The 20,220-nt window shown below is 43.8% G+C and overlaps 1 protein-coding gene across 1 annotated transcript in view; it reads left to right on the forward strand.

Moving 5' to 3' along the window:
• Positions 1–18,116: 18,116 nt before the first annotated feature.
• Positions 18,117–20,220, forward strand: part of PYGL (glycogen phosphorylase L) — a 43,469-nt gene continuing 41,365 nt past the window's right edge. Inside the window, exon 1 of the mRNA XM_055303853.1 lies at positions 18,117–18,448. Within this exon, the coding sequence (XP_055159828.1) occupies positions 18,206–18,448 (243 nt within the window). The 5' untranslated portion in view covers positions 18,117–18,205. The remainder of the gene's footprint in view (positions 18,449–20,220) is intronic.

Below are 20,220 nucleotides of genomic sequence, written 5' to 3' on the forward strand. Positions count from 1 at the left end.
TCTCTGCCTCTCTCTATGTCTCTGTGACTATCATAAATAAATAAAAATTAAAAAAAAATAAATAAAATAAAATAAAATGAAGTCAGTGACATGCTGGTGGATTTTTATCAATATTCTGGACTTAGCATTCATGTCTAAGTCATGGTTAGACATTTTATAAAACCTCTTGATAATATGCATTGCTAACAGATAACTCTAGGCTTTGAAAGTAATATTTGTAGATTCACTATTCATGGTAAGTGGCCTTCAGCATGTAACATGAGCATTCCTTTATTTCATTAAAATGTAGGCCTTTTGACTTGAGCCAAAACATATGTAAAGGAAATAGAAGTACCACACCTCCTTATATACCAGTCAGCTCCTTTACCTTCTGCATTACTAGAAAGAGTCTGATATTCATGAATATGGTTTGGCCTTTGTGTGTTGAAAGGCATGAAGGGACAAGATTTCCTGTTTACTCATTTCATGATACCTTTTGAAGGACATGCTCAGATATCTTACTCAGAATTACATCACACTCAAGAATCAGTCTCAGATCACTTTACCCAAAAACATTTGGAATCTGAACCATAAACTCTTGAAAGTTCCTCTCCTGTAGATTATTAACAATATTTTCTGGAGGCATTTGTGCCATCAGGTAACCATTTGCCTTCAGTTTTCTCCTTTGGTGTTGGGATGTCTCATTTTGCTGCTTAACGTCTTAAAATGTTTGAGTTTGTAACATCATAAAAGCCATATACAAAAGACCCACAGCTAATATCTTCAATAGGCAAAAACTGGGGGCTTTTCCTCTATGGTCAGGAACAAGTTAGTGATGTCAATTCTCACCATTACTCTTTAACATGGTACTGGAAGTCTTAGCCTCAGCAATCAGACAACAACAACAACAAAATAAAAGGCATCCAATTCAGCAAAGAAAAAGTCAAACTTTCACTATTTGCAGATAACATGATACTCTATTTAGAAAACCCAAAAGATTCCACAAAAAAAAAATTGCTGGAACTAATACATGAATTCAACAAAGTAATAAGAAATAATGTACAGAAATCTGTTGTATTTCCATGCACCAATAATGAAAGAACAGAAAAAGGAATCTATTCCATTTACAATTGCACCAAAACCCATAAGATTCCTGGGAATAAACCTAACGAAAGAGATAAAAGATCTGTACTCTGAAAACTATAGAACACTTATGAAAGAAATTGAAGAGGACCCCCCAAAATGGAAAATCATTCTGTGCTCATGGATTGGAAGAACAAACATTATGAAAATGTCTATACTACCCAAAACAATCTACACATTTAATGGAATCCCTATCAAAGCACCACTAGCTTTTTTCACAAAGCTAGAACAAACAATTCTAAAATTTGTGTTTTTTTAAGATTTTATTTATTTATTCACAAGAGACATACACACAGAGAGAGACAGAGGGAAGAGAAGCAGGTTCCATTCAGGGAACCCAATATGGGACTCGATCTTGGGATTCCAGCATCAAACCCTGAGCTGAAGGCAGATGCTCAACCACTGAGCCACCCAGGTGTCCCAACAATCCTAAAATTTGTAGAGAACCACAGAAGACCCCGAATAACCAAAGCAATCCTGAAAAAGCAAAGCTGAAGGCATTGCAATTCTGGACTTCAAACTGTATTACAAAACTGTGGTCGGGACACCTGGGTGGCTTAGCAGTTGAGCATCTGCCTTTGGCTCAGGTCCTGATCCCAGAGTCCGGGGATCGAGTCCTGCATGGGGCTCCCTGTGAGGAGTCTGCTTCTCCCTCTGTCTATGTCTCTGCCTCTCTGTGTCTCTCATGAATAAATAAATAAAATATTTTTTTATAAACTGTGGTCATCAAGACAGTATGGTACTGGCACAAAAACAGACATATAGATCAATGGAACACAACAGAAAACCCAGAAATGACTACAACTATATGGTCAACTAATCTTCAACAAAGCAAGAAAGACTATCCAATGGAAAAAAAGACAGTCTCTTCAAAAAATGGTATTGGGAAAACTGGACAGCCCGATGCCGAAGAATAAAACTGGACCATTTTCTTACACCATACAAAAAAATAAATTCAAAATGGATGCAAGACCTAAATGTGAGACAGGAGTCCATCAAAATCCTAGAGGAGAACACAGGCACTAACTCTTTGACCTTGGCGGAGCAACTTCATGCTAGACACGTCACAGGAGGCAAAGGAAACAAAGGCAAAGGTGTACTGGGACTTCATCAAGATAAAAAGTTCCTGCACAGCAAAGGAAACAGTCAACAAAAATAAAAGGGAGGGTACAGAATGGGAGAAGATATTAGTAAAAGACATATCTGATAAACTTTAGTATCCACAATCTATAAAGAACTTATCAAACTCAACACTCAAAAAACAAATAATCCAAAAAGACTGGATCCAAAAATCCAACAAAGAAATGGGCAGAAGACATGAATAAACATTTTTCCAAAGAAGACGTCCAGATGGCTATCAAAACATGAAAAGATACTCAACATCACTCATCATCAGGGAAATACAAGTCAAAACCATGATGAGATACCACCTCATGACTCTCAGAATGGCTAAAATTAACACAGGAAACAACAGATGTTGGTGAGGATGCAGAGAAAGGGAACACTCTTGCATGTTGGTGAGAATGCAAAGTGGTGCAGCCACTCTGAAAAATAGTATGGAGGTTCCTCAGAAAGTTAAAAATGGAACTACCTTAATATTCTGCAATTGTACTACTGGGTATTTACCGAAAGGATACAAAAATACAGATTCAAAGGGGTACATACACCACGATATTTATAGCAACATTATCAACAATAGCCAAACTATGGAAAGAGCCCAAATTTCTACCGACTGATGAATGGATTAAGATGTGGCATGTACAAACGATAAAATATTAGTCATCAAAAAAGAATGAAATCTTGCCATTCACAATGACATGAATGCAGCTAGAGTACATTATGCTAAGCAAAATAAGTCAGTCAGAGAAAGACTAATTCTATATGATTTCATTCATGTGTGGAATTTAAGAAACAAAACAGATGAACATATGGGAAGGGGAAAAAAGAGAAGGAAGCAAACCATGAGAGCTTCTTTTTCAAAGATTAATTAATTTATTATTTTAGAGAGAGAGCGCATGCACAGGGGGCAAGAGGCAGAGGAAGAGGGAGGGAGAGAATCTCAAGCAGACTCCCTGCTGGGCACGGAGCCCAACAATGGGCTCATTCTCACAACCTCAAGAACATGACCTGGGCCAAAATCAAAAGTTGGATGCTTAAACAACTGAGCCACCCACCTGCCCCAAGACTTAGTTGTAGAGAACAAACTGAGGCATCCTGGAGGGGAGGTTGGTGAGGGATGGACTAAATGGGTGATGGATAGGGAAGGCACTTGTTGTCAGGAGCACTGGGTGTTGTATGTAAGTGATGAATCACTAACTTCCACTTCGGAAACCAGTATTACACTGTATGTTAAGGAACTAGAATTCAAATAAAATTATTTAAGGGTATCCCTGGGTGGCTCAGCGGTATGGCGCCTGCCTTTGGCCCAGGGCGCAATCCTGGAGTCCCGGGATCGAGTCCCACGTCAGGCTCCCGGCATGGAGCCTGCTTCTCCCTCCTCCTGTGTCTCTGCCTCTCTCTCTCTCTCTCTCTCTCTCTCTATGTCTATCATAAATAAATAAATCTTTAAAAAAAAGAGCCTTTAAAATAAATAAATAAATAAATAAATAAATAAATAAATAAATAAATAAATAAAATTATTTAGAAATAAAAATAGGTGATGCCTGGGTGGCTCAGTGGTTGAGAGTCTGCCTTTGGCTCAGGGCATGATCCTGGAGTCCGGGATCAAGTCCCACATCGGGCTTCCTGCATGGAGCCTGCTTCTCCCTCTGCCTGTGTCTCTGCCTCTCTCTGTGTCTCTCATGAATAAACAAATAAAATTTTAAAAATAAATAAATAAATAAATATAAAATGTTTGAGTTTGTATATACTTTTGAAATTGGATTATGTAATCATTGTTGTTTACTTTGCATTTTTGTCAAATTGTGGTTTTGAAGGCTCATTTGGAACTCACTGTTATTCTATAACATGGTTGTCCTCGTCCCATATTTATTTATATGCTGTTTACTTTTTAAGTTGATAAAAACATTCACTTAATTTGAAAAAAAAAACATTTTAAATCATTCTTTGGATCTTGCTGGTCTGAAAATCTGTCTCAACATGGATTCTGAGTGAGTCACAAAAACCAGGTTTCCCACCCACATCAACCACTTCATTAGATGTAACCTTAAACAAGGTAATTAACCTCAATAAGCCTTAATTTGTTATAAACTGGAGATAATAGTACCTACATGATATAATAGTTATAAGGATTAAGTGAAAAAATAAGTGACATGCCTAATATAGTATCTCATCAGGATTCCTCTTGGTTAAGCTCTTGCAGATCCTGGCAATGCAGAATGGTCAGTATGTAATTAAATACACCTTGCTATTATACTTACAATGTGGATGAGGAAGGGGAAAAGGTTTGCAAAGTATTTTAGCTTTGAATAACTTTACGAGATTTTCATTCCTTTAGTATTGTTCACACCGATGTTTCTTAGGGTAAGTAATTGTTAATAGCAATTGTTACTGTGCTCACAATGTACCAACCACTATTCTAAACACTTCCCATTTATTAACTCACTTAACCTATATAACAGCCCTATGAGGTTGGCATTACTGTTGTCCTCCATTTTAAAGATGAGGAAATTAAAGCAAATAAAGTTTGTGTAAGTTACCCAAAGTCACACAGCTGGTACGTGATAGAGCTGTGTGATTGGAAACCCCACACGTCGGTTCTGGGGCTTTCACTCCTAACCATTCTGCTCTACTTTCCAAATAGGAAAGAAGCACTAATCCACATATACCCTCAGTGGGATGCCCAGCTTCCTCCCTTACATGCAAAGTTGTTTCACTTGGGGTATGGAATAACAAATTACAACTCCAATTTTAAAATTACATGTGTTTTGTGGATCCTCAAAAATAGATTTAAAGAGTTTTCAAGTTTTAAGTCTTGTTAGAAAAATACTTTATGTTAATTAATTCTTGGAGGACAGGGACCTGTCTTTTTTCGCATTATTTCAATAGGAAACAACCATTTCCTATATGCTTCCTTAGACACATGAACAAATGAGTCACAACTACCTATGTACACTCCTTTAACACTTGATATTGGCCAAGTTTCTCAGCTCCATCTGTTCATGCGAGTGGCACACATGGCATGAAGATGTTATCAACTGGAATCAGATAGTGATATGGGATTAGAGGGACATAAGTCTTCTTTTCCTGGAATGGATTAAGATGGTTTATCTCCAAGTATTTGACTATTTTAGATACCTCTTTTAAGTGGAATCATGTAGTGTTCTCTCTTCTGAAACTGGCTTATTTCACTCAGCATCATGTCACCAAGATTCATCCATTCTGTTCAACAGAATTCAGTTCTTTTTAAGGCTGAATAATATTCCAATGTACATATATACCATATTTTTTATCCATTCATCTGTAGACAGACATTTAGGTTGTTTCCATATCTTGGCTATTATGAATAATGCTGCATTGAACATGGAAGTGCTAAAATATATACAGTCAAGGAGTAGAATGGTGGTTGCTATAGGCTGGGGGAAGTAGGGAGGGGGAAGTGCTAATCATCGGGCATAAAGTTTCAGTTAAATGATATGAATGAGTTTTAGAGACCTGCTATACAACGTTGTACTTATAGTTCACAATATTGTGTTGTACACTTAAAAATTTGTCAAGAGAATAGTTCTCATGTTAAATGTTCTCACTACAATGAAATTTAATTCTTTTAAAGGACTTGGAGAAATTCAGATAGAGACCTGGTCTCCCTGCACCCTGTCCTTTGGCTTTGGCCCTCTCAGAGGATCACCAAAGTAGCGTAAAAAGGATTTCTTGTTTAGGCTCACTCCCATCCAGTGTCTGGGAGGATTAAGACCAAAGCCAACTCCAGGAAAATTTTCAAAGTAAACAAGATATCTCTTTGGTAACCTGTCACTGTCCTTTCCATTCATCCCTCCTCACCAGAAATACAGTATCCCAAGTATGGAAAGCTTCCAACAGCTGCAACTTAACCCCATCCCTACCTCAGGAACCATATTTAGCTCAATCTTTCCTCTACTTCCCTCACTAATCAAATCTCCCAGCCTTCAATTTCGAGGTTATTGCCGTATCAGGGTAATAATCTCCAATACAACTTCTTGCAAATTCCCACGTAGATATTCATGTAAGCTTCTTGAAATATAAAATTTCAACAAAAGAAATCCTGTCCACCATTTGGCAGGACCTAAAAACCATCTAGCCCCATGTCAGCACAAAGGGGGCTGGACTGTGGAACCTCAGATGCAAAGAGAACTGATTGAAATAAAGAGACTCCACCCTCTGGGACAGAGCCACTGGGTGCCTGGGATGGACAGAGAAAGTGTGTGAGTTACCCTGTTATCAGTACCCAGCTCAGAAATCCAGGGCCTGAGTACACAAAATAATACCCAGAGAGCTATGTCCCGGTGCTCCTAACAGGGCATCACCTCTTCTTTTTGTTTCCACTCAGCACTATACCTCTCAGAACACCCATAGTTGGAGGCAGAGGGGGTGTACCCTGCCATGGAGGTGATGCTGGCACAAGAAGGCTTGAGGCAGGAAGATCTCCAGAGGTCAGCCATGCTAAGGGTGTTTTGCTAATATTCTTGTTGAGGAAAATTACCTTTCTTACTGAAACAGAATGGAAGCTTAAAAATTTTGTCACTATTGCTGCATTGAGGACACTGTGGACAACTGCTCTGAGGGAAAACTGCTTTTTTTTCCTTTTTTTTGTTTTTTGTTTGTTTTTTGTTTTGTTGTTGTTGTCTTATTAAAATGCTTTAAGGGAAACTCACAACAAGGATAGATGACTGAGAGAATGTGGAGCTAAATTGTTCTGTGCTGTAACATGAGTGTTTCATGTTTGGGCAGATAGGTTTGGGTTTGCTTGTTCATTTTATTTTAAGAGACTTCTTTTTCCTCCTGAAAGCCCAGAGATTGCAGTTGGGGATCTCAAGGGAAAGAGGAGATGAAAAAAGCCACTCTGATCTAAAAGGGTGGTCTCTAAGAACATGGAAGCAGAACAGGATTCAAAGAAAGAATGGGCCAGAAAGGAACTCCTTCTGACAGTGTGGCTGATGGTCTTTGTGCACAATGATATCTGATCACCAATTTCAAGATATTTCAGGTGCTTGCGTGGCTCAGTGGTTGAGCGTCTGCCTTCGGCTCAGGTCGTGATCCTGGGATCCTGAGATTGAGCTCTGCACCAGGCTCCCTGTAGGGAGCCTGCTTCTCCCTCTGCCTGTGTCTCTTTCTGTGGTGTGTGTGTGTGTGTCTCATGAATAAATTAATAAATAAATAATAAAAAAGATATTTCCTGTGTTGTGACAGGATTCTCTTCTATTACCACCCTCCTTGCCAAGTCTTTAAAGACTCTTTTTTTTTTTCAGATGCTTAACTCCTATAAACTAGTGCCAGTTTTAAGTGAGAAGTGTCTCAGTGTTTGAGACCAAGTGATTTGGGATTAGAGAGTAAACCAAAATGCCCAGGATTGATTGAGAATAAGCCAGGACCCAAGCAACACATTTCTTCTAACACATACGGTGCTCTCAATAAGAAGAGCTCTATAAATAAAAAATATCTCCATTTTATTACATATTTGTACATATTTTTAAGATATCCTCTGTTTCCTGTATTAACTCTCTCTCTTTTGTGGGTCAGTTCTGTCTATTGAATCCATGCCTATCATGCTTTTGGTCTGCCTTGTTTTAGTTATATTTGTGTTGAGGTATACTGAACTATAGAAGTAGTTGCAATTTTTTTTTTCAAACCAGTGAGACGGTTCTCCAGCAATAGGACTGATCAGGGCAGAGGAGGATATGAATTGAATATATAGATATTCCTCGGTTTCAGTCTCCCCCAACTCTCCTGTGGCTATAAGTTACCTGGGAAATTAAACCATTTATCTTGCCTAATTTTCTACTTTTGGAGCATCGCATTGGAGGACACCCACTCAAGGAGTTGTATTCTCAGCTTTATCCTAAGGGTCACCATGAAAGTAGAGGCAATGACTCATCTGGGTAACTTTATTTCCCAGTGGGTCACTGTGTCAGGGGTCCCCAAGACCAAGTTTACGTTCAGTAATTTGCTAGAAGAACTCATAGGATACAGTTAAACTCACTGGCACAGGTTATTACAACAAAAGGATACAAAGCAAAATCAGCAAAAGAAAAGATGCAGGCAAAGTCCTGAGGAACCTAGAACCAGCTTCTAGAAACCTGTCCGAGTGGAGTCACAAGAAGTACTTAATTCTTCCAACAACATATATGGTGACACATGCAAACTGTTGTCTACCAGGGAAGCTCATTAGACTTAGTATACAAGGTTTTTACTGGAGGTCCCTCACATAGGGACCTACCATGTGTCAAAATTCCAGACTTCCAGGAGAAGAGTAAGAGTTCAGCATAAACGTATCATTTGCCCAAACAGTCTAGGCTGGGTACAGCAAACCTTCCTTATCAGTTAGGGAATGGTCAGAAAACTCCTGAATTCTAAGTTTCCAGATGCTGGACAAGGGCCCAACTTGAAAGCAAGCCTTTCTAAGGACAGCTGTCTCAGGGCTGCTATGTTATCTTTCCTGCACCGTCTCCTGGAGGTCACTCTGGCCAGCCCCCTACCCTACCATCTCTAATCTTAGAGTTGTCCTGGATTCTGTGGGGTAAGCTCAAGTCTTGGAGGCCCTGTAACAGATTTCAGGATCTCTGATTCTATTTATTTGTGCCATCAATACATAGGAAGTTCTCAAAAACATGTAATGAAGAAAAGAGCTATGTAAAAAAAAAATGGGCAATTTAAAAACTGAAAGAAAATAATCCAAAATACTAACAAAGAATGATGCTATTACATGCAATTTTTGTTTGTTCTATTTTCACAAGTCATTTCTTATTTCCTAGTATAAATGCATGGTAGTTTCCTAATTAGAAGACAAGTATAAATAATGTTAGTTTTTAAACAAATCCATGTGACAGTCTAGTAGGTTAGATTCAGAATTTGCAGTGTTGAGACAAGAGCTACTAGAGAACTTTAACCCCAGGGATATTTTAGGCCACAGATTCTGGGTGAGGCCTACAGCATAAAACATTTGTTTCTGGGGACCCAAACTCAGCACTGTTCCCTTCCATTTGGTCTTTATAGCTTTAATTCATGAAACACAATGGTCAACAAGTAAAACAGATTAACTAAAAATAGAAAAATTAGGACCCACCGATATTTCTCATCAGTTACCTCCAGTGGTAAACACCACACACTGAGAGTGTTACAACCAACTTTTAGCCATCTCCACTGATGGACAGAAATAATTGTTTTAGGGATTCCTGGGTGGCTCAGTGGTTGAGCATCTGCTATTAGCTCAAGTCATGATCCCAGGGTTCTGGGATTGAGTCCCACATTGGGTCCCCCACATGGAGCCTGCTTCTCCCTCTGCCTGTGTCTCTGCCTCTCTCTGTGTGTCTCTTATGAATAAATAAATAAAATATTAAAAAAAAAGAATTGAAAAAAAATTTTAAAGAATTGTTTTAAATTTTAATTATTTTCCTAAGCTAATTTTCCTAAGGTTCATAATAAAAATTAGCTTCGAGAGGGAGGAGATATCCAGAATATTCTAGGTAGCAGCGGAAAACTATCCTAATTGTTTCTTAAGGTGTCATGAACAAGGGCATAGTTTACATTGTTACTATTCATTACAACTTATGATAACAATGATTCAAAAGTATCCATACCCAGCTAGTCTAAGTAATGCCAATGCTTTCTTCCTAGCCTCAAATTACTTTCATCACTACTTCAATATCTTTACTTCAAGAGGACTGTAACTCTATAATCAAACTACATTTTCTATATCAGGAAGAAATAAAAGTGACGTTAAAATTTATATATCAGATCTAGCCATTACATTCCCAACAGAAATGAGGGCATGTGTTCAGGAAAAACATGTACCGATATCCTTATGGCAGCATTGTTCGTGATAATCAAAAACTGGACACCACCCAAATGTCCACCAACAGTAGGAGAGATAAATGCAATTGTGCTACATTCCTATAATGGAATACTATACAGGAATGAAAACAAGAGATTTGGGCAGCCCGGTGGCTCAGCGGTTTAGTGCCGCCTTCAGCCCAGGGCATAATCCTGGAGTCCCAGGATCGAGTCCCACGTCGGGCTCCCTGCATGGAGCCTGCTTCTCCCTCTGCCTGTTTCTCCGCCTCTCTCTGTGTGTCTCTCATGAATAAATAAATAAAATCTTAAAAAAAGAAAACTAGAGATTTGGCAAGAACAGAAATGAAACTCGCAGGCATAATATTGAGGAAGACAAATCAGACAATACAGATGTTCTGTATAATTCAACTTATGCAAAGTTTAAAAGAAGCAAGAGTAATTTGTGATGTTGGAAATCAGGGTGGTGATTATCCTGAGGGAAAGAGAGTGGAAGTACATCCAAGAGAAGCTTCTAGGCTGCTCATAATGTTCTGTAGATCAATATATGTGAGTTTTCATGAGTTATTCAATTATAAAATTCATTGTGATACAAACTTAAGATTTATTCACCAGCATGTGTTTTAGTGCTTTAAAAATACTACCCAAGAAAAGCAGTTTTGCCAAAGAGCTTACACATCAAGAAAGACATAGTTATGAAGATTCTTTTAGTAAATGTTTTATGATTCTAAGAACCGGGCTAATAGTATATCCATAATGCCTATTTCTCTTCTTCTTACAAACCTCTGATTCGGAGGGCATTCCATTAATTCCGACACAATGTCACTGGTTCCCGCTACCAAACCTCCAACCCCTGCATAACAAGTCCTGTATTTCTGGGAGTCTCCAGAAGGTGTCTCCACGTGCTCCCAATTCTGTGGGCAACCCCTCTGCCCCTTGAGTGAGCAGCTCTTCCGACCCTCCAAGCTGTGCAAGAGTGAAGTGCAAGAGAATGACTCACTAGTTCATACCGAAAGGGAAAACACTATTCCTGGGATCTGAGTATTTTTTTTTTTATAAAACTTAGTGTGGGGATCCCTGGGTGGCGCAGCGGTTTAGCGCCTGCCTTTGGCCCAGGGAGCGATCCTGGAGACTCGGGATGGGATCCCACATCGGGCTCCCCGGTGCATGGAGCCTGCTTCTCCCTCTGCCTGTGTCTCTGCCTCTCTCTCTCTCTCTCTCTCTCTCTCTCTCTCTCTCTCTCTCTGTGACTATCATAAATAAATAAAAATTAAAAAAAATTAAAAAAAAAACTTAGTGTGAAAACTCATTGTTTTCATGGACAGCCCTCTTTGTTCCCTTGAAGCCCATGCTTCTAAGTAGCTAAAGAACACAATCAAGTAACAGCTACAATGTCCCAATCAGACCCACGGCTCCCCTCTGACAACTAAGGCTTCCTCTTGGCTCAAGCTAATCACCAGATTCCTTCTGCCCTTATTTATTTATTTATTTATTTATTTATTTATTTATTTATTTATCTATCTATCTATTTATCTATTTATCTATCTATTCATGAGAGATGCAGGCAGAGGGAGAAGCAGGCTCCATGCAGGAAGCCCGACGCAGGACTCGATCCCTGGTTTCCAGGATCAGGCCCTGGGCTGAAGGTGGCGTTAAACCGCTGGGCCACCCGGGCTGCCCTCCTTCTGCCCTTAGGGTGATTTGTCACCCAGGAAGCTCCTCAGACCTCACCAGCCACCAACAACTTGTTAGACATGCTCATACATACCCAAACCCCACAACAGGCATGACTTGACTTCCTTCCAGATGACCTCAAACTCCCCTGGGCACATTGGCTTCACTCAGGCCCCGTTTCATCAGTTTAGACATGCCCAGATGAGCTTGAAAACCAAACTCATACAGTTGACTGGGAAACCCTTTAGCACACCCAACTTTGAGTGTGTTCTAAATCTAGCGTAAGAATGTTAAGATCCCATGCTGTTTTTTTAATTTTAAGACTTCTCTAATATTCTGTCTCAGAATAAACTATTTCTTTAGATTTCAATATTTTACATCCAATATTTTGAAAGGGAGAAAGGGCCATCTACTTTATGCTCTGGCTAGAGTGATGAAAATGATCAATATTTATTTATCTTCTTCAGAATATGGGTATCTCTTTTAGGGTGTTTTGGCACATAAATATCTGGATCAAAGGGAAATAAAGCAGTGATTAAAATTGCAACCACAACCTTGCCGAACCACTGGATAACCTGAAATATCAAGTTCAAATGGCAAATTCCTCCACCTGCTGGTATGAATCTGTCTCTAGCAGTTCTCACACTAAGTCTTTTCATCAGAAACATAAAAGATGATTTGTCATGAAAATTATTAATGCAGTGAAACTTGGTGTTTTCTTTTTTTTTTTAATGTTTATTTATTTATTTATGATAGTCACATAGAATGAGAGAGAGAGAGGCAGAGACACAGGCAGAGGGAGAAGCAGGCTCCATGCACCGGGAGCCCGACGTGGGATTCGATCCCGGGTCTCCAGGATTGCGCCCTGGGCCAAAGGCAGGCGCCAAACCGCTGCACCACCCAGGGATCCCCTGGTGTTTTCATTTTAAGCTGGAAGTGTACTATGTATGATTCCATGACTAAGATGCTATCATTCAAGAGGGTAGAGGAGGGCACAGAACTTCCAGGAAGAAAGGGAAACAGCTGTTGTCATTTGACTTCAAGACAAAGACAAGGTTGTTGTTCCTTCCTTCCTGTGAACTTACATTCTGGGCCAATTATTTTTTTCCTTTAGCATATTCTGCTTTGTATTTTCTTTTATTTTCTTTCTTTCTTTCTTTCTTTCTTTCTTTCTTTCTTTCTTTCTTTCTTTCTTTCTTTCTTTCGAGAGAGAGTGGGGGAGAGAGGCAGATGGAGAGGGAGAGCCTCCAAGCCCAGCGTGGAGCCCGGCGAGGGCTTAATGTCCGTGCCCTGAGATCATGACCTGAGCCAAAATCAAGGGTTGGGTGCTTAACCACCTGAGGTACCCAGGTGCCCCCTGCCTTGTATTTTCATGTGAGTGTGGTACCTTAACATAGTTTAAAAGTTCTTGGTAAGGCTGAGACCGTGGCCTATATCTTTTGTACCATTAGCAGAGAACATGGTACCTTGTATATAGTCGGTGATCATTCAATGATTCCTTTGTTGACTTTCCAAGTTCACCAATACTTCTAGGTCCTTCTTTCATCTGTGACATGACCACAGGGAAGTCCTATAGTCATGGTGGTAAAACCTGGGTCAGATTGTAAAATGACCACTCCCAGAATAAGTATATAGACCTTATTTTTAAATGTATAAGGGTGAGGGGGAGGTAAAGAGGGAGAGGTAGTCCCCAGAAAACAGAATACTGGGGAAACAATGTATCTGGCTACTCTATGGTCAGTTTGGTTCATTGATGTATCTCAAGTGCCCAGTGCAATGCTGGATACACAGTAGGCACTTAAAAATATTTTTCTAATAAATCAATGAATTAGAAATATTGAAAATGAAAAACAGCTAGATTATGGTATGAAAACTAAACATGCAAAACTGCATTTGTGTTGGAGGACAGTTTTCAATATACCATCCCAACTCCCAGGCTCCATCCTTGAAAATATTAAGTGAAAAGGAAGCTGTTTTTCTCTTGTGTTGTATGTTTTAAGCACTCAGTATCTAAACACCTTACTGATTAAAGCTTTAAAGGCTAGTAATTAAACAGCTCAGAAATGTGAAAGTATTTTGCATTTGAGAACCTAGTGTTGGTGATTCTTTAAATTTACCCCCTAAGGAAACTAAATTCTAAAAACAAATAAAATTTGCATAGGAGAACCACAGCTTTTCAGGGAACCATGGTTTCTGTTTTTGTGTTTAAAGATTTTATTTATTTATTCATGAGAGACAGAGAAAGAGAGGCAGAGACACAGGCAGAGGGAGAAGCAGGCTCCCTGCAGGACTCAATCCCAGGATCCCGGGATCACGACCCAATCAAAGGCAGAAGTTGAACCACTGAGCCACCCAGGTGCCCCAGAACCACCGTTTTATATGGTTTATGTTTTATATGGTTAATGCTTATGATTAATCAATTGTGCACAAAAGGCAAGTCAAAATGCAAGCTCACTTAGGTGTCTGCGTGACCAAGAGCCTGAGACAAGCTTACTGGGATGCTGTCTCTAGGGCATGTTGCATCATGATTTTCTGCTGAAACCCTATGCTTAGCACATTTCTCTTTTCCCTTCATTTGTCAGAATTTGTTCATAAGTCTTTGCAAAATTTTCTCAGAATTAACCTTCTCGTTCTTTCCCATAACAAGTTAAAGCTTTTTCTGAAACATGCATTGTTGCATTAGTAGTAAAGCAAGCACAAGCAGCATATAAACTCAGTTGTGCAAAAACTGCAGCTTTTTATCATATGTCAGCTTAATTTCTCATTTGAGCCCCCATTTCTCCAAGAAGGGGAAAAATGTGATCTCAGTCAAGCTGGTCCCTTCATTTAGAGACCAAGGCACCAGTGGAAGGGGTGCAGGATGCAAGCCTCAGGCCTTGACATCTCTCTCCATGGAGATTCTCCAAGTTAGCTTCACACCAACTTTCAGCCGATGGCTTCTTGGGAGTGAGGAGTCTTTGTGAACTTGTCTAAGCCCTGATTGTGGAAAGTCTCCAAGCAACCACATCCTCCCTGGGGTCCTGCTACCTCCCTGTATCTTCCAAGGAAGCAGAGCAACATCCCAGGCTGCTTTTACATACTCAGGCTACCTGGGGTTTCTGCTGCCTCCCTAGAAAAGCAGGCTCCAGGATCCTTGCTGCAAGACCAGCAGCATCACTCTTCCTCCCACACCTGTCATGTCATCTTCTCACCCCTGCCCCAGCCTCTTGGCCTCTTGGCCCTCACTCTTCATGCATCTCCCAAATGGTAGGGAACCTAGGCCAGCTGTCCCAAACCAGGCGGGCTCATGTCTTTCCTCAGAGATTGTAAGCACCAATGCTAGAGCGGCTCCTCAAGGGAGATGGGGAAAAAGTAAACTACCAAGAGAAAATTAAAACATCGACTAATATTCCAAAACATCATCCCAAACCCAAAGTTTACATCTTAAGAATGCTTTTAACATATCCTAGTATCTCTCCACGTGTACTTTTTTGGGGGGCTTAGCTATGTTGTGGACTGATTAAGACAGAGAGATTTAGTCTTATTTCACAGAAATTGAAATTGAGGCACTAAGTGATTCCCCAGTCTCAGCATATTCCACAGTAGGCACATTAAGACTGTCAGTGATTTGATGGACAGGGAAAGACAGGTTTGTTAAATATTTCTGGCTTTTAGAGAACTCCCACTGGACCACATCTAATAAGTCAAACTACTGTATTAATGAGCAAATCAAATATGACAGGACCTGAAAGTGTCAGAAACCCTCACTTGCTTTAAGATAAGCCAAATATATTCAGGTAACAAGTGAATGGTCACAGTCACAGCCAATTACAGAGATGGCAATTCGGTCGGCCATGCTATCGGCAGATTCTTAGGGCATTCAATAGTGTAATAAATCCGGGCTCTCAGTCATCTTACTAAATATTTAAAACAGCAGAACCCAGGTAATAACCTTGGTTGACAGACTCATACATTAAATATACTGAGTGGAACGTGCTTAAATATGCTCACTGAACAGAAACCTCAGCTCACCTTCAACGATGCCCATCTCCAAAGTGCGAGTGATCTGTTGCGAAGCCACTCTGGACTTCTGATATTTCCCTGGATTTCAAAACGTATTAGAAGTAGGTCAAAAGGCCAGGGAACAGGACGAAACAATCAAGTGGATAGGGTAAATAGGTCAGCTGAGGTGCTGTCAGAATTTGGGTTTACAAAACAGATTCCCAACCCTCTGTTTTGGAAGAGGAAAAGCAAAATGCAGAGGTCTGAAAACCTCTTCGGCTCCTTCCTTCAGTGACCTTCAGCCAGCTGCTTACCCTCACTAAGCCTCAGTTTCCTCATCTGCCAAGTGGGAAGAAAGCGACAACTGGCCCCACAGAGCTGGTGAGAGGATTAAATGAGGGAATGCCCATGAAGTGCCTAGCCGGAGCCCTCAGGAAATGCTCGCTGCAGTTTGGAGGAATCCGAAAGTGGTACGCCAACACAGTAAGCTCCACCTTGAAACACGGTAACTGTTAACCTATGTTTATCTAATATCTTTCTGTGGTGGCCACCAGAATGGGGCTCAGAGATCTCCGATTGTAGGCAGCAATAACTGACCTGACCCAGGGCCGCAAATAGTCTCGCTTTGCCTGTGCAGAGGCTGCGCCTCCAGGGCAAGTTCCCACAGATGACTCAGAGAGCACAGGGACACCTCTGACAGTTGACTTTGGCTCCAGAACAGCCTGGTGGCCTTGCTGCTTCTTCCTAGGACCGCAGGGCAGCCTGGGATGCCCCCTCCCACTCTTCGGTCCCTCTCTCCTTCCCTGGGGGGGTCAGACTTGCCTCATAGTCTGATGCTCTTCCAGCTACCTTGGCTCCTTCTCTGTTTTCTCTCCCTCTGGCATTTGCCCTGATAAAATCTTTGCCTGTTTAATCATGTCTTAGAATCTGATTCTCCAAAATCTCCCGGACTAACACACTTTCCCAGGGTTCTTTTCCTACAACGGGCAACTTAGACTTGTCCTGTGAGGTCTGGACAGTTTGTTCAGCTCTTCCTAAGCACCTTTTCATCACAGCACCCACGGGGGAGCAGTAGTTGAGACCCAGGAATAACACAAGTCATTGCTGGCAAGGCTGGCAATTCTGGCAATGGACTGTTTCTAGTAGAGTCTAACAGAGTAACACTACCCTTTATTGAAGAAGAAAAAGCCTCTGACATCCTAAATAAAATACCATGTGTTTGCCTTTGCCAAGGCTTAAACACACACACACCCCACCACCACCACCACCACCAAAGCTGGAGGTGACCAGTGCAAAGATCAGCCTGTACTGTAGATTAATACAGACTGCTTTGTTTTATGTAAACAAGGCAACTGGCTGGGTGAGTTATCCCTTCATTTCCCACACACATACCCTTCTCTTTTCTCTGTACTCCACCCCAACCTTCCTCTAGAAGGTAATTCAAACAGGAGGCCTGACATAAAAGCTCCCGGGGCCTAATCAACCCAAAGATGCACCTCAGGACTTTCTGATTCTTACTAACCTGTCTCTGCAGATGAGCAGTAGAGTGAGCTTCTGATAGGGCAAACTGGGGATGGGTCTGAGGAGTCAAGAAATCCGAATCCCTGAGTCTTGGAAAAATAACTGGAAGCAAAGGAGGCACCCTGGGATCTCTTTCTGAGGTCTGGGATGCCCGATGGGACAATGCCAAGGACGGAGCAGGAGGACGACGGGACAGCTGAAGTGAAAGCGCGCTGATGCCTCCAGATGCTTATGGTGGAACCCCTTCCAGGTGAGAAATAATAACAATAATGACATAGCGAGTTAACAGCTGTAACACAAAAGCCAACACGTGCTTCCACACACCGACATCCTCCTAGCACCGGAGCATCCCGAGAGAGTTGACAGGACCAGTGCCGCTCTCCGGGACTCCCAGATCTGGGAGCAGGCCGCAGAGAGCCGAGGGGACCGGCTGTAGGTCCCCCCTTGGAGGGTGCGGAGCGCGCAGCCCGGCCCTGCCCTCCCCGGAGCCCCGCCCCCAGCCCGCAGCCCCACCCTCCCCGCAGCCTCGCCCCCAGCCCGGAGCCCCGCCCCCAGCCCGGAGCCCCGCCCTCCCCGGAGCCCCGCCCTCCCCGCAGCCTCGCCCCCAGCCCGGAGCCCCGCCCTCCCCGCAGCCTCGCCCCCAGCCCCCAGCCCCTGCCCCGTAGGGCTCCGCGGGCGCGCAGACTCCGGCCGCCAGGGGTCCCGCGCGCCCCGCCGCCGCCCCCCGCCTCGCCCGCTGCGCTGTCCCGGGCGGGCCGGGCGATCCCTCCGCCTTCCCCTGGCCCGCGGGCCGGAGCCGGGGCGGCGCCGCGCCCAGGGGCGGACCCCAAACTTTCCTCGGACTCAAAAGCGGCGGCGCGCAGCGTGGAGCCCGCTCCGCCCCGGTCCTGCCTCCGGCGCCTGGGCCGTTGGTCCCGCTCGCCGCCGCCGCCGCCGCGCCGCCGCCGCCGCCGCCGCCGCCGCCATGGCCAAGCCCCTGACCGACCAGGAGAAGCGGCGGCAGATCAGCATCCGCGGCATCGTGGGCGTGGAGAACGTGGCCGAGCTGAAGAAGGGCTTCAACCGGCACCTGCACTTCACGCTGGTCAAGGACCGCAACGTGGCCACCCCCCGCGACTACTTCTTCGCGCTGGCTCACACGGTGCGCGACCACCTGGTGGGGCGCTGGATCCGCACGCAGCAGCACTACTACGAGAAGTGCCCCAAGGTAGCCGCCGGGCGGGAGGAGTCCGGGGGGCTCCCCGCCGCGTTCTGGGCTCCCCGCTGCCCCGGCTCCCCGCGGGGAGGCGCCCCCGAGCCCGGGCCGCACAGCCCCTGCGCGGCCCACGCACTGCACCGCGGCTCGGCCCCGCAGCCCGCCGCGCCCCCCCCCGCACCCCCCCCCGCGCCCCGCGCCCCCCCCCGCGCTCCCGGGCCCCCCCGGCGGCCGACGCCCAGGCCTCCCTCGCCCGCCCGCGTAGTCCACAAACTCTGCAGCATCCACATGAGCGTTTAATGCGAGGTACTCGGCGCCCCCAGTGCGTACGCCAGGCACCGTTCTAGGCCAGTCGGCCCTGAGCAAAACCCACAAAAGAAAGCCCCGCTTTGGCTAAGTTTGATGTTTAGGGAGGGGAGATAAACACCGAGACCGTCCGATGGTAATAAGACTGGGGCGCGGGGTAGCGGGGCGGGGGGAGGAGTGCAGAGGAGGCAAAAAAAGAGTCGAAGGAAGGTGCCCCGTGCCCCGAGAGCCTTTGGAGACGCTGGCCTGGGGCATGCGTGGCTGACCGCGACTTCCCCTGGGGTCTGAGTGAGGTGAAGAGGGAGGGGCAGAGGTCCCGCCCCACGGCCGCGGCGCGCCCGTCACTCCCACCGGTTGCTCCGAGAGGGGTGTGGAGCTCCCGCACTTCCGCGTTGCCTGCGGGTTGGAGGCGGAGGGCGGGGACTCGCTCTGGATCTGAGACCTACTCCAGGAGCTGCTGGGGAAGGCTGCTCACCGACCACCCCTCCCCACTGCCCTGGGGGCTAGCAGCAAGGGTCCTCAGGGCGCTTTGGGGCGCACAGAGCGGACACCTGGCCAGTGTGGGAAGGTGGGGTGGGAAGGTTGGAAAGGACCTGGCAGGAAGAGGTATTGTGTTGTGCAGAGCGAGGTGGGTGTGAGAACGTATTGGGAGAGGAAACTGGAAAAACTGGCTGGAGGCATATTGGAAAGGGTGAAAGAGATACATCCAGGAGGCAGTGGGAAATGAATATAAACATCTATTAGGAATGTTGTGTGTGTGTTTTTTTTTTAGGAATGGTTTTAATATGTAAAAACATGGGGGAAAAATAAAAACACGGGGGAAAAAGACTAGTCCAAAGAACCCACGAACAAAGGAAAGTAAATTCTTGTAGTAAGAAACTGCAGCTCTAACAAAGCTTCCAAGTGATTCTGCACCCCCAGAGGCCTAGGCCTCTACCCAAAACTGGCAAGTGCTAAAATACTATCTTAGAAAACACTTAGTGTATACTTATATTTACTGTATCCTTTTTATTTGTATAGAAGGGACTGTACCTCCCATTAAAAATAATTTAAGTTTTTGAACTGGAGAGTGAGACTATGAGAGGAAGTTTTAGAACCTAACCCCACCCCCTAACACACACACACACACACACACACCCCTACACCTACACCTATACCTACCTTCATAGCCCTTAGCACCACAGAACTACTCACCTTGTATGTTTCTCCTCTGATGGATTATCTGGTGCCTTATTGTTCTCCTGTCCTCTGATGGGCTTCTTCATTGGATAGTGCTTTCCTACCTGAGTACAGAGAGAACTAGGCGTTCTGGCAGTGATCCGCTGGGGATATAACAGCAAACAAGATTCATTCTACACACATCAGTAAAGTATTTCCCTCTGTGACAACCGTTTCCCTAACAGAAGGTCCCTGCCCTCACTGGGACACAGAGTGGAGTCAGTAAGTGTGTCCAAGCCTTCTTCCCATCTCCCCTGCTC

The sequence above is a fragment of the Nyctereutes procyonoides genome, unplaced genomic scaffold, assembly GCF_905146905.1.
Source record: "Nyctereutes procyonoides isolate TBG_1078 unplaced genomic scaffold, NYPRO_anot_genome, whole genome shotgun sequence".
Lineage (NCBI taxonomy): Eukaryota > Metazoa > Chordata > Mammalia > Carnivora > Canidae > Nyctereutes > Nyctereutes procyonoides.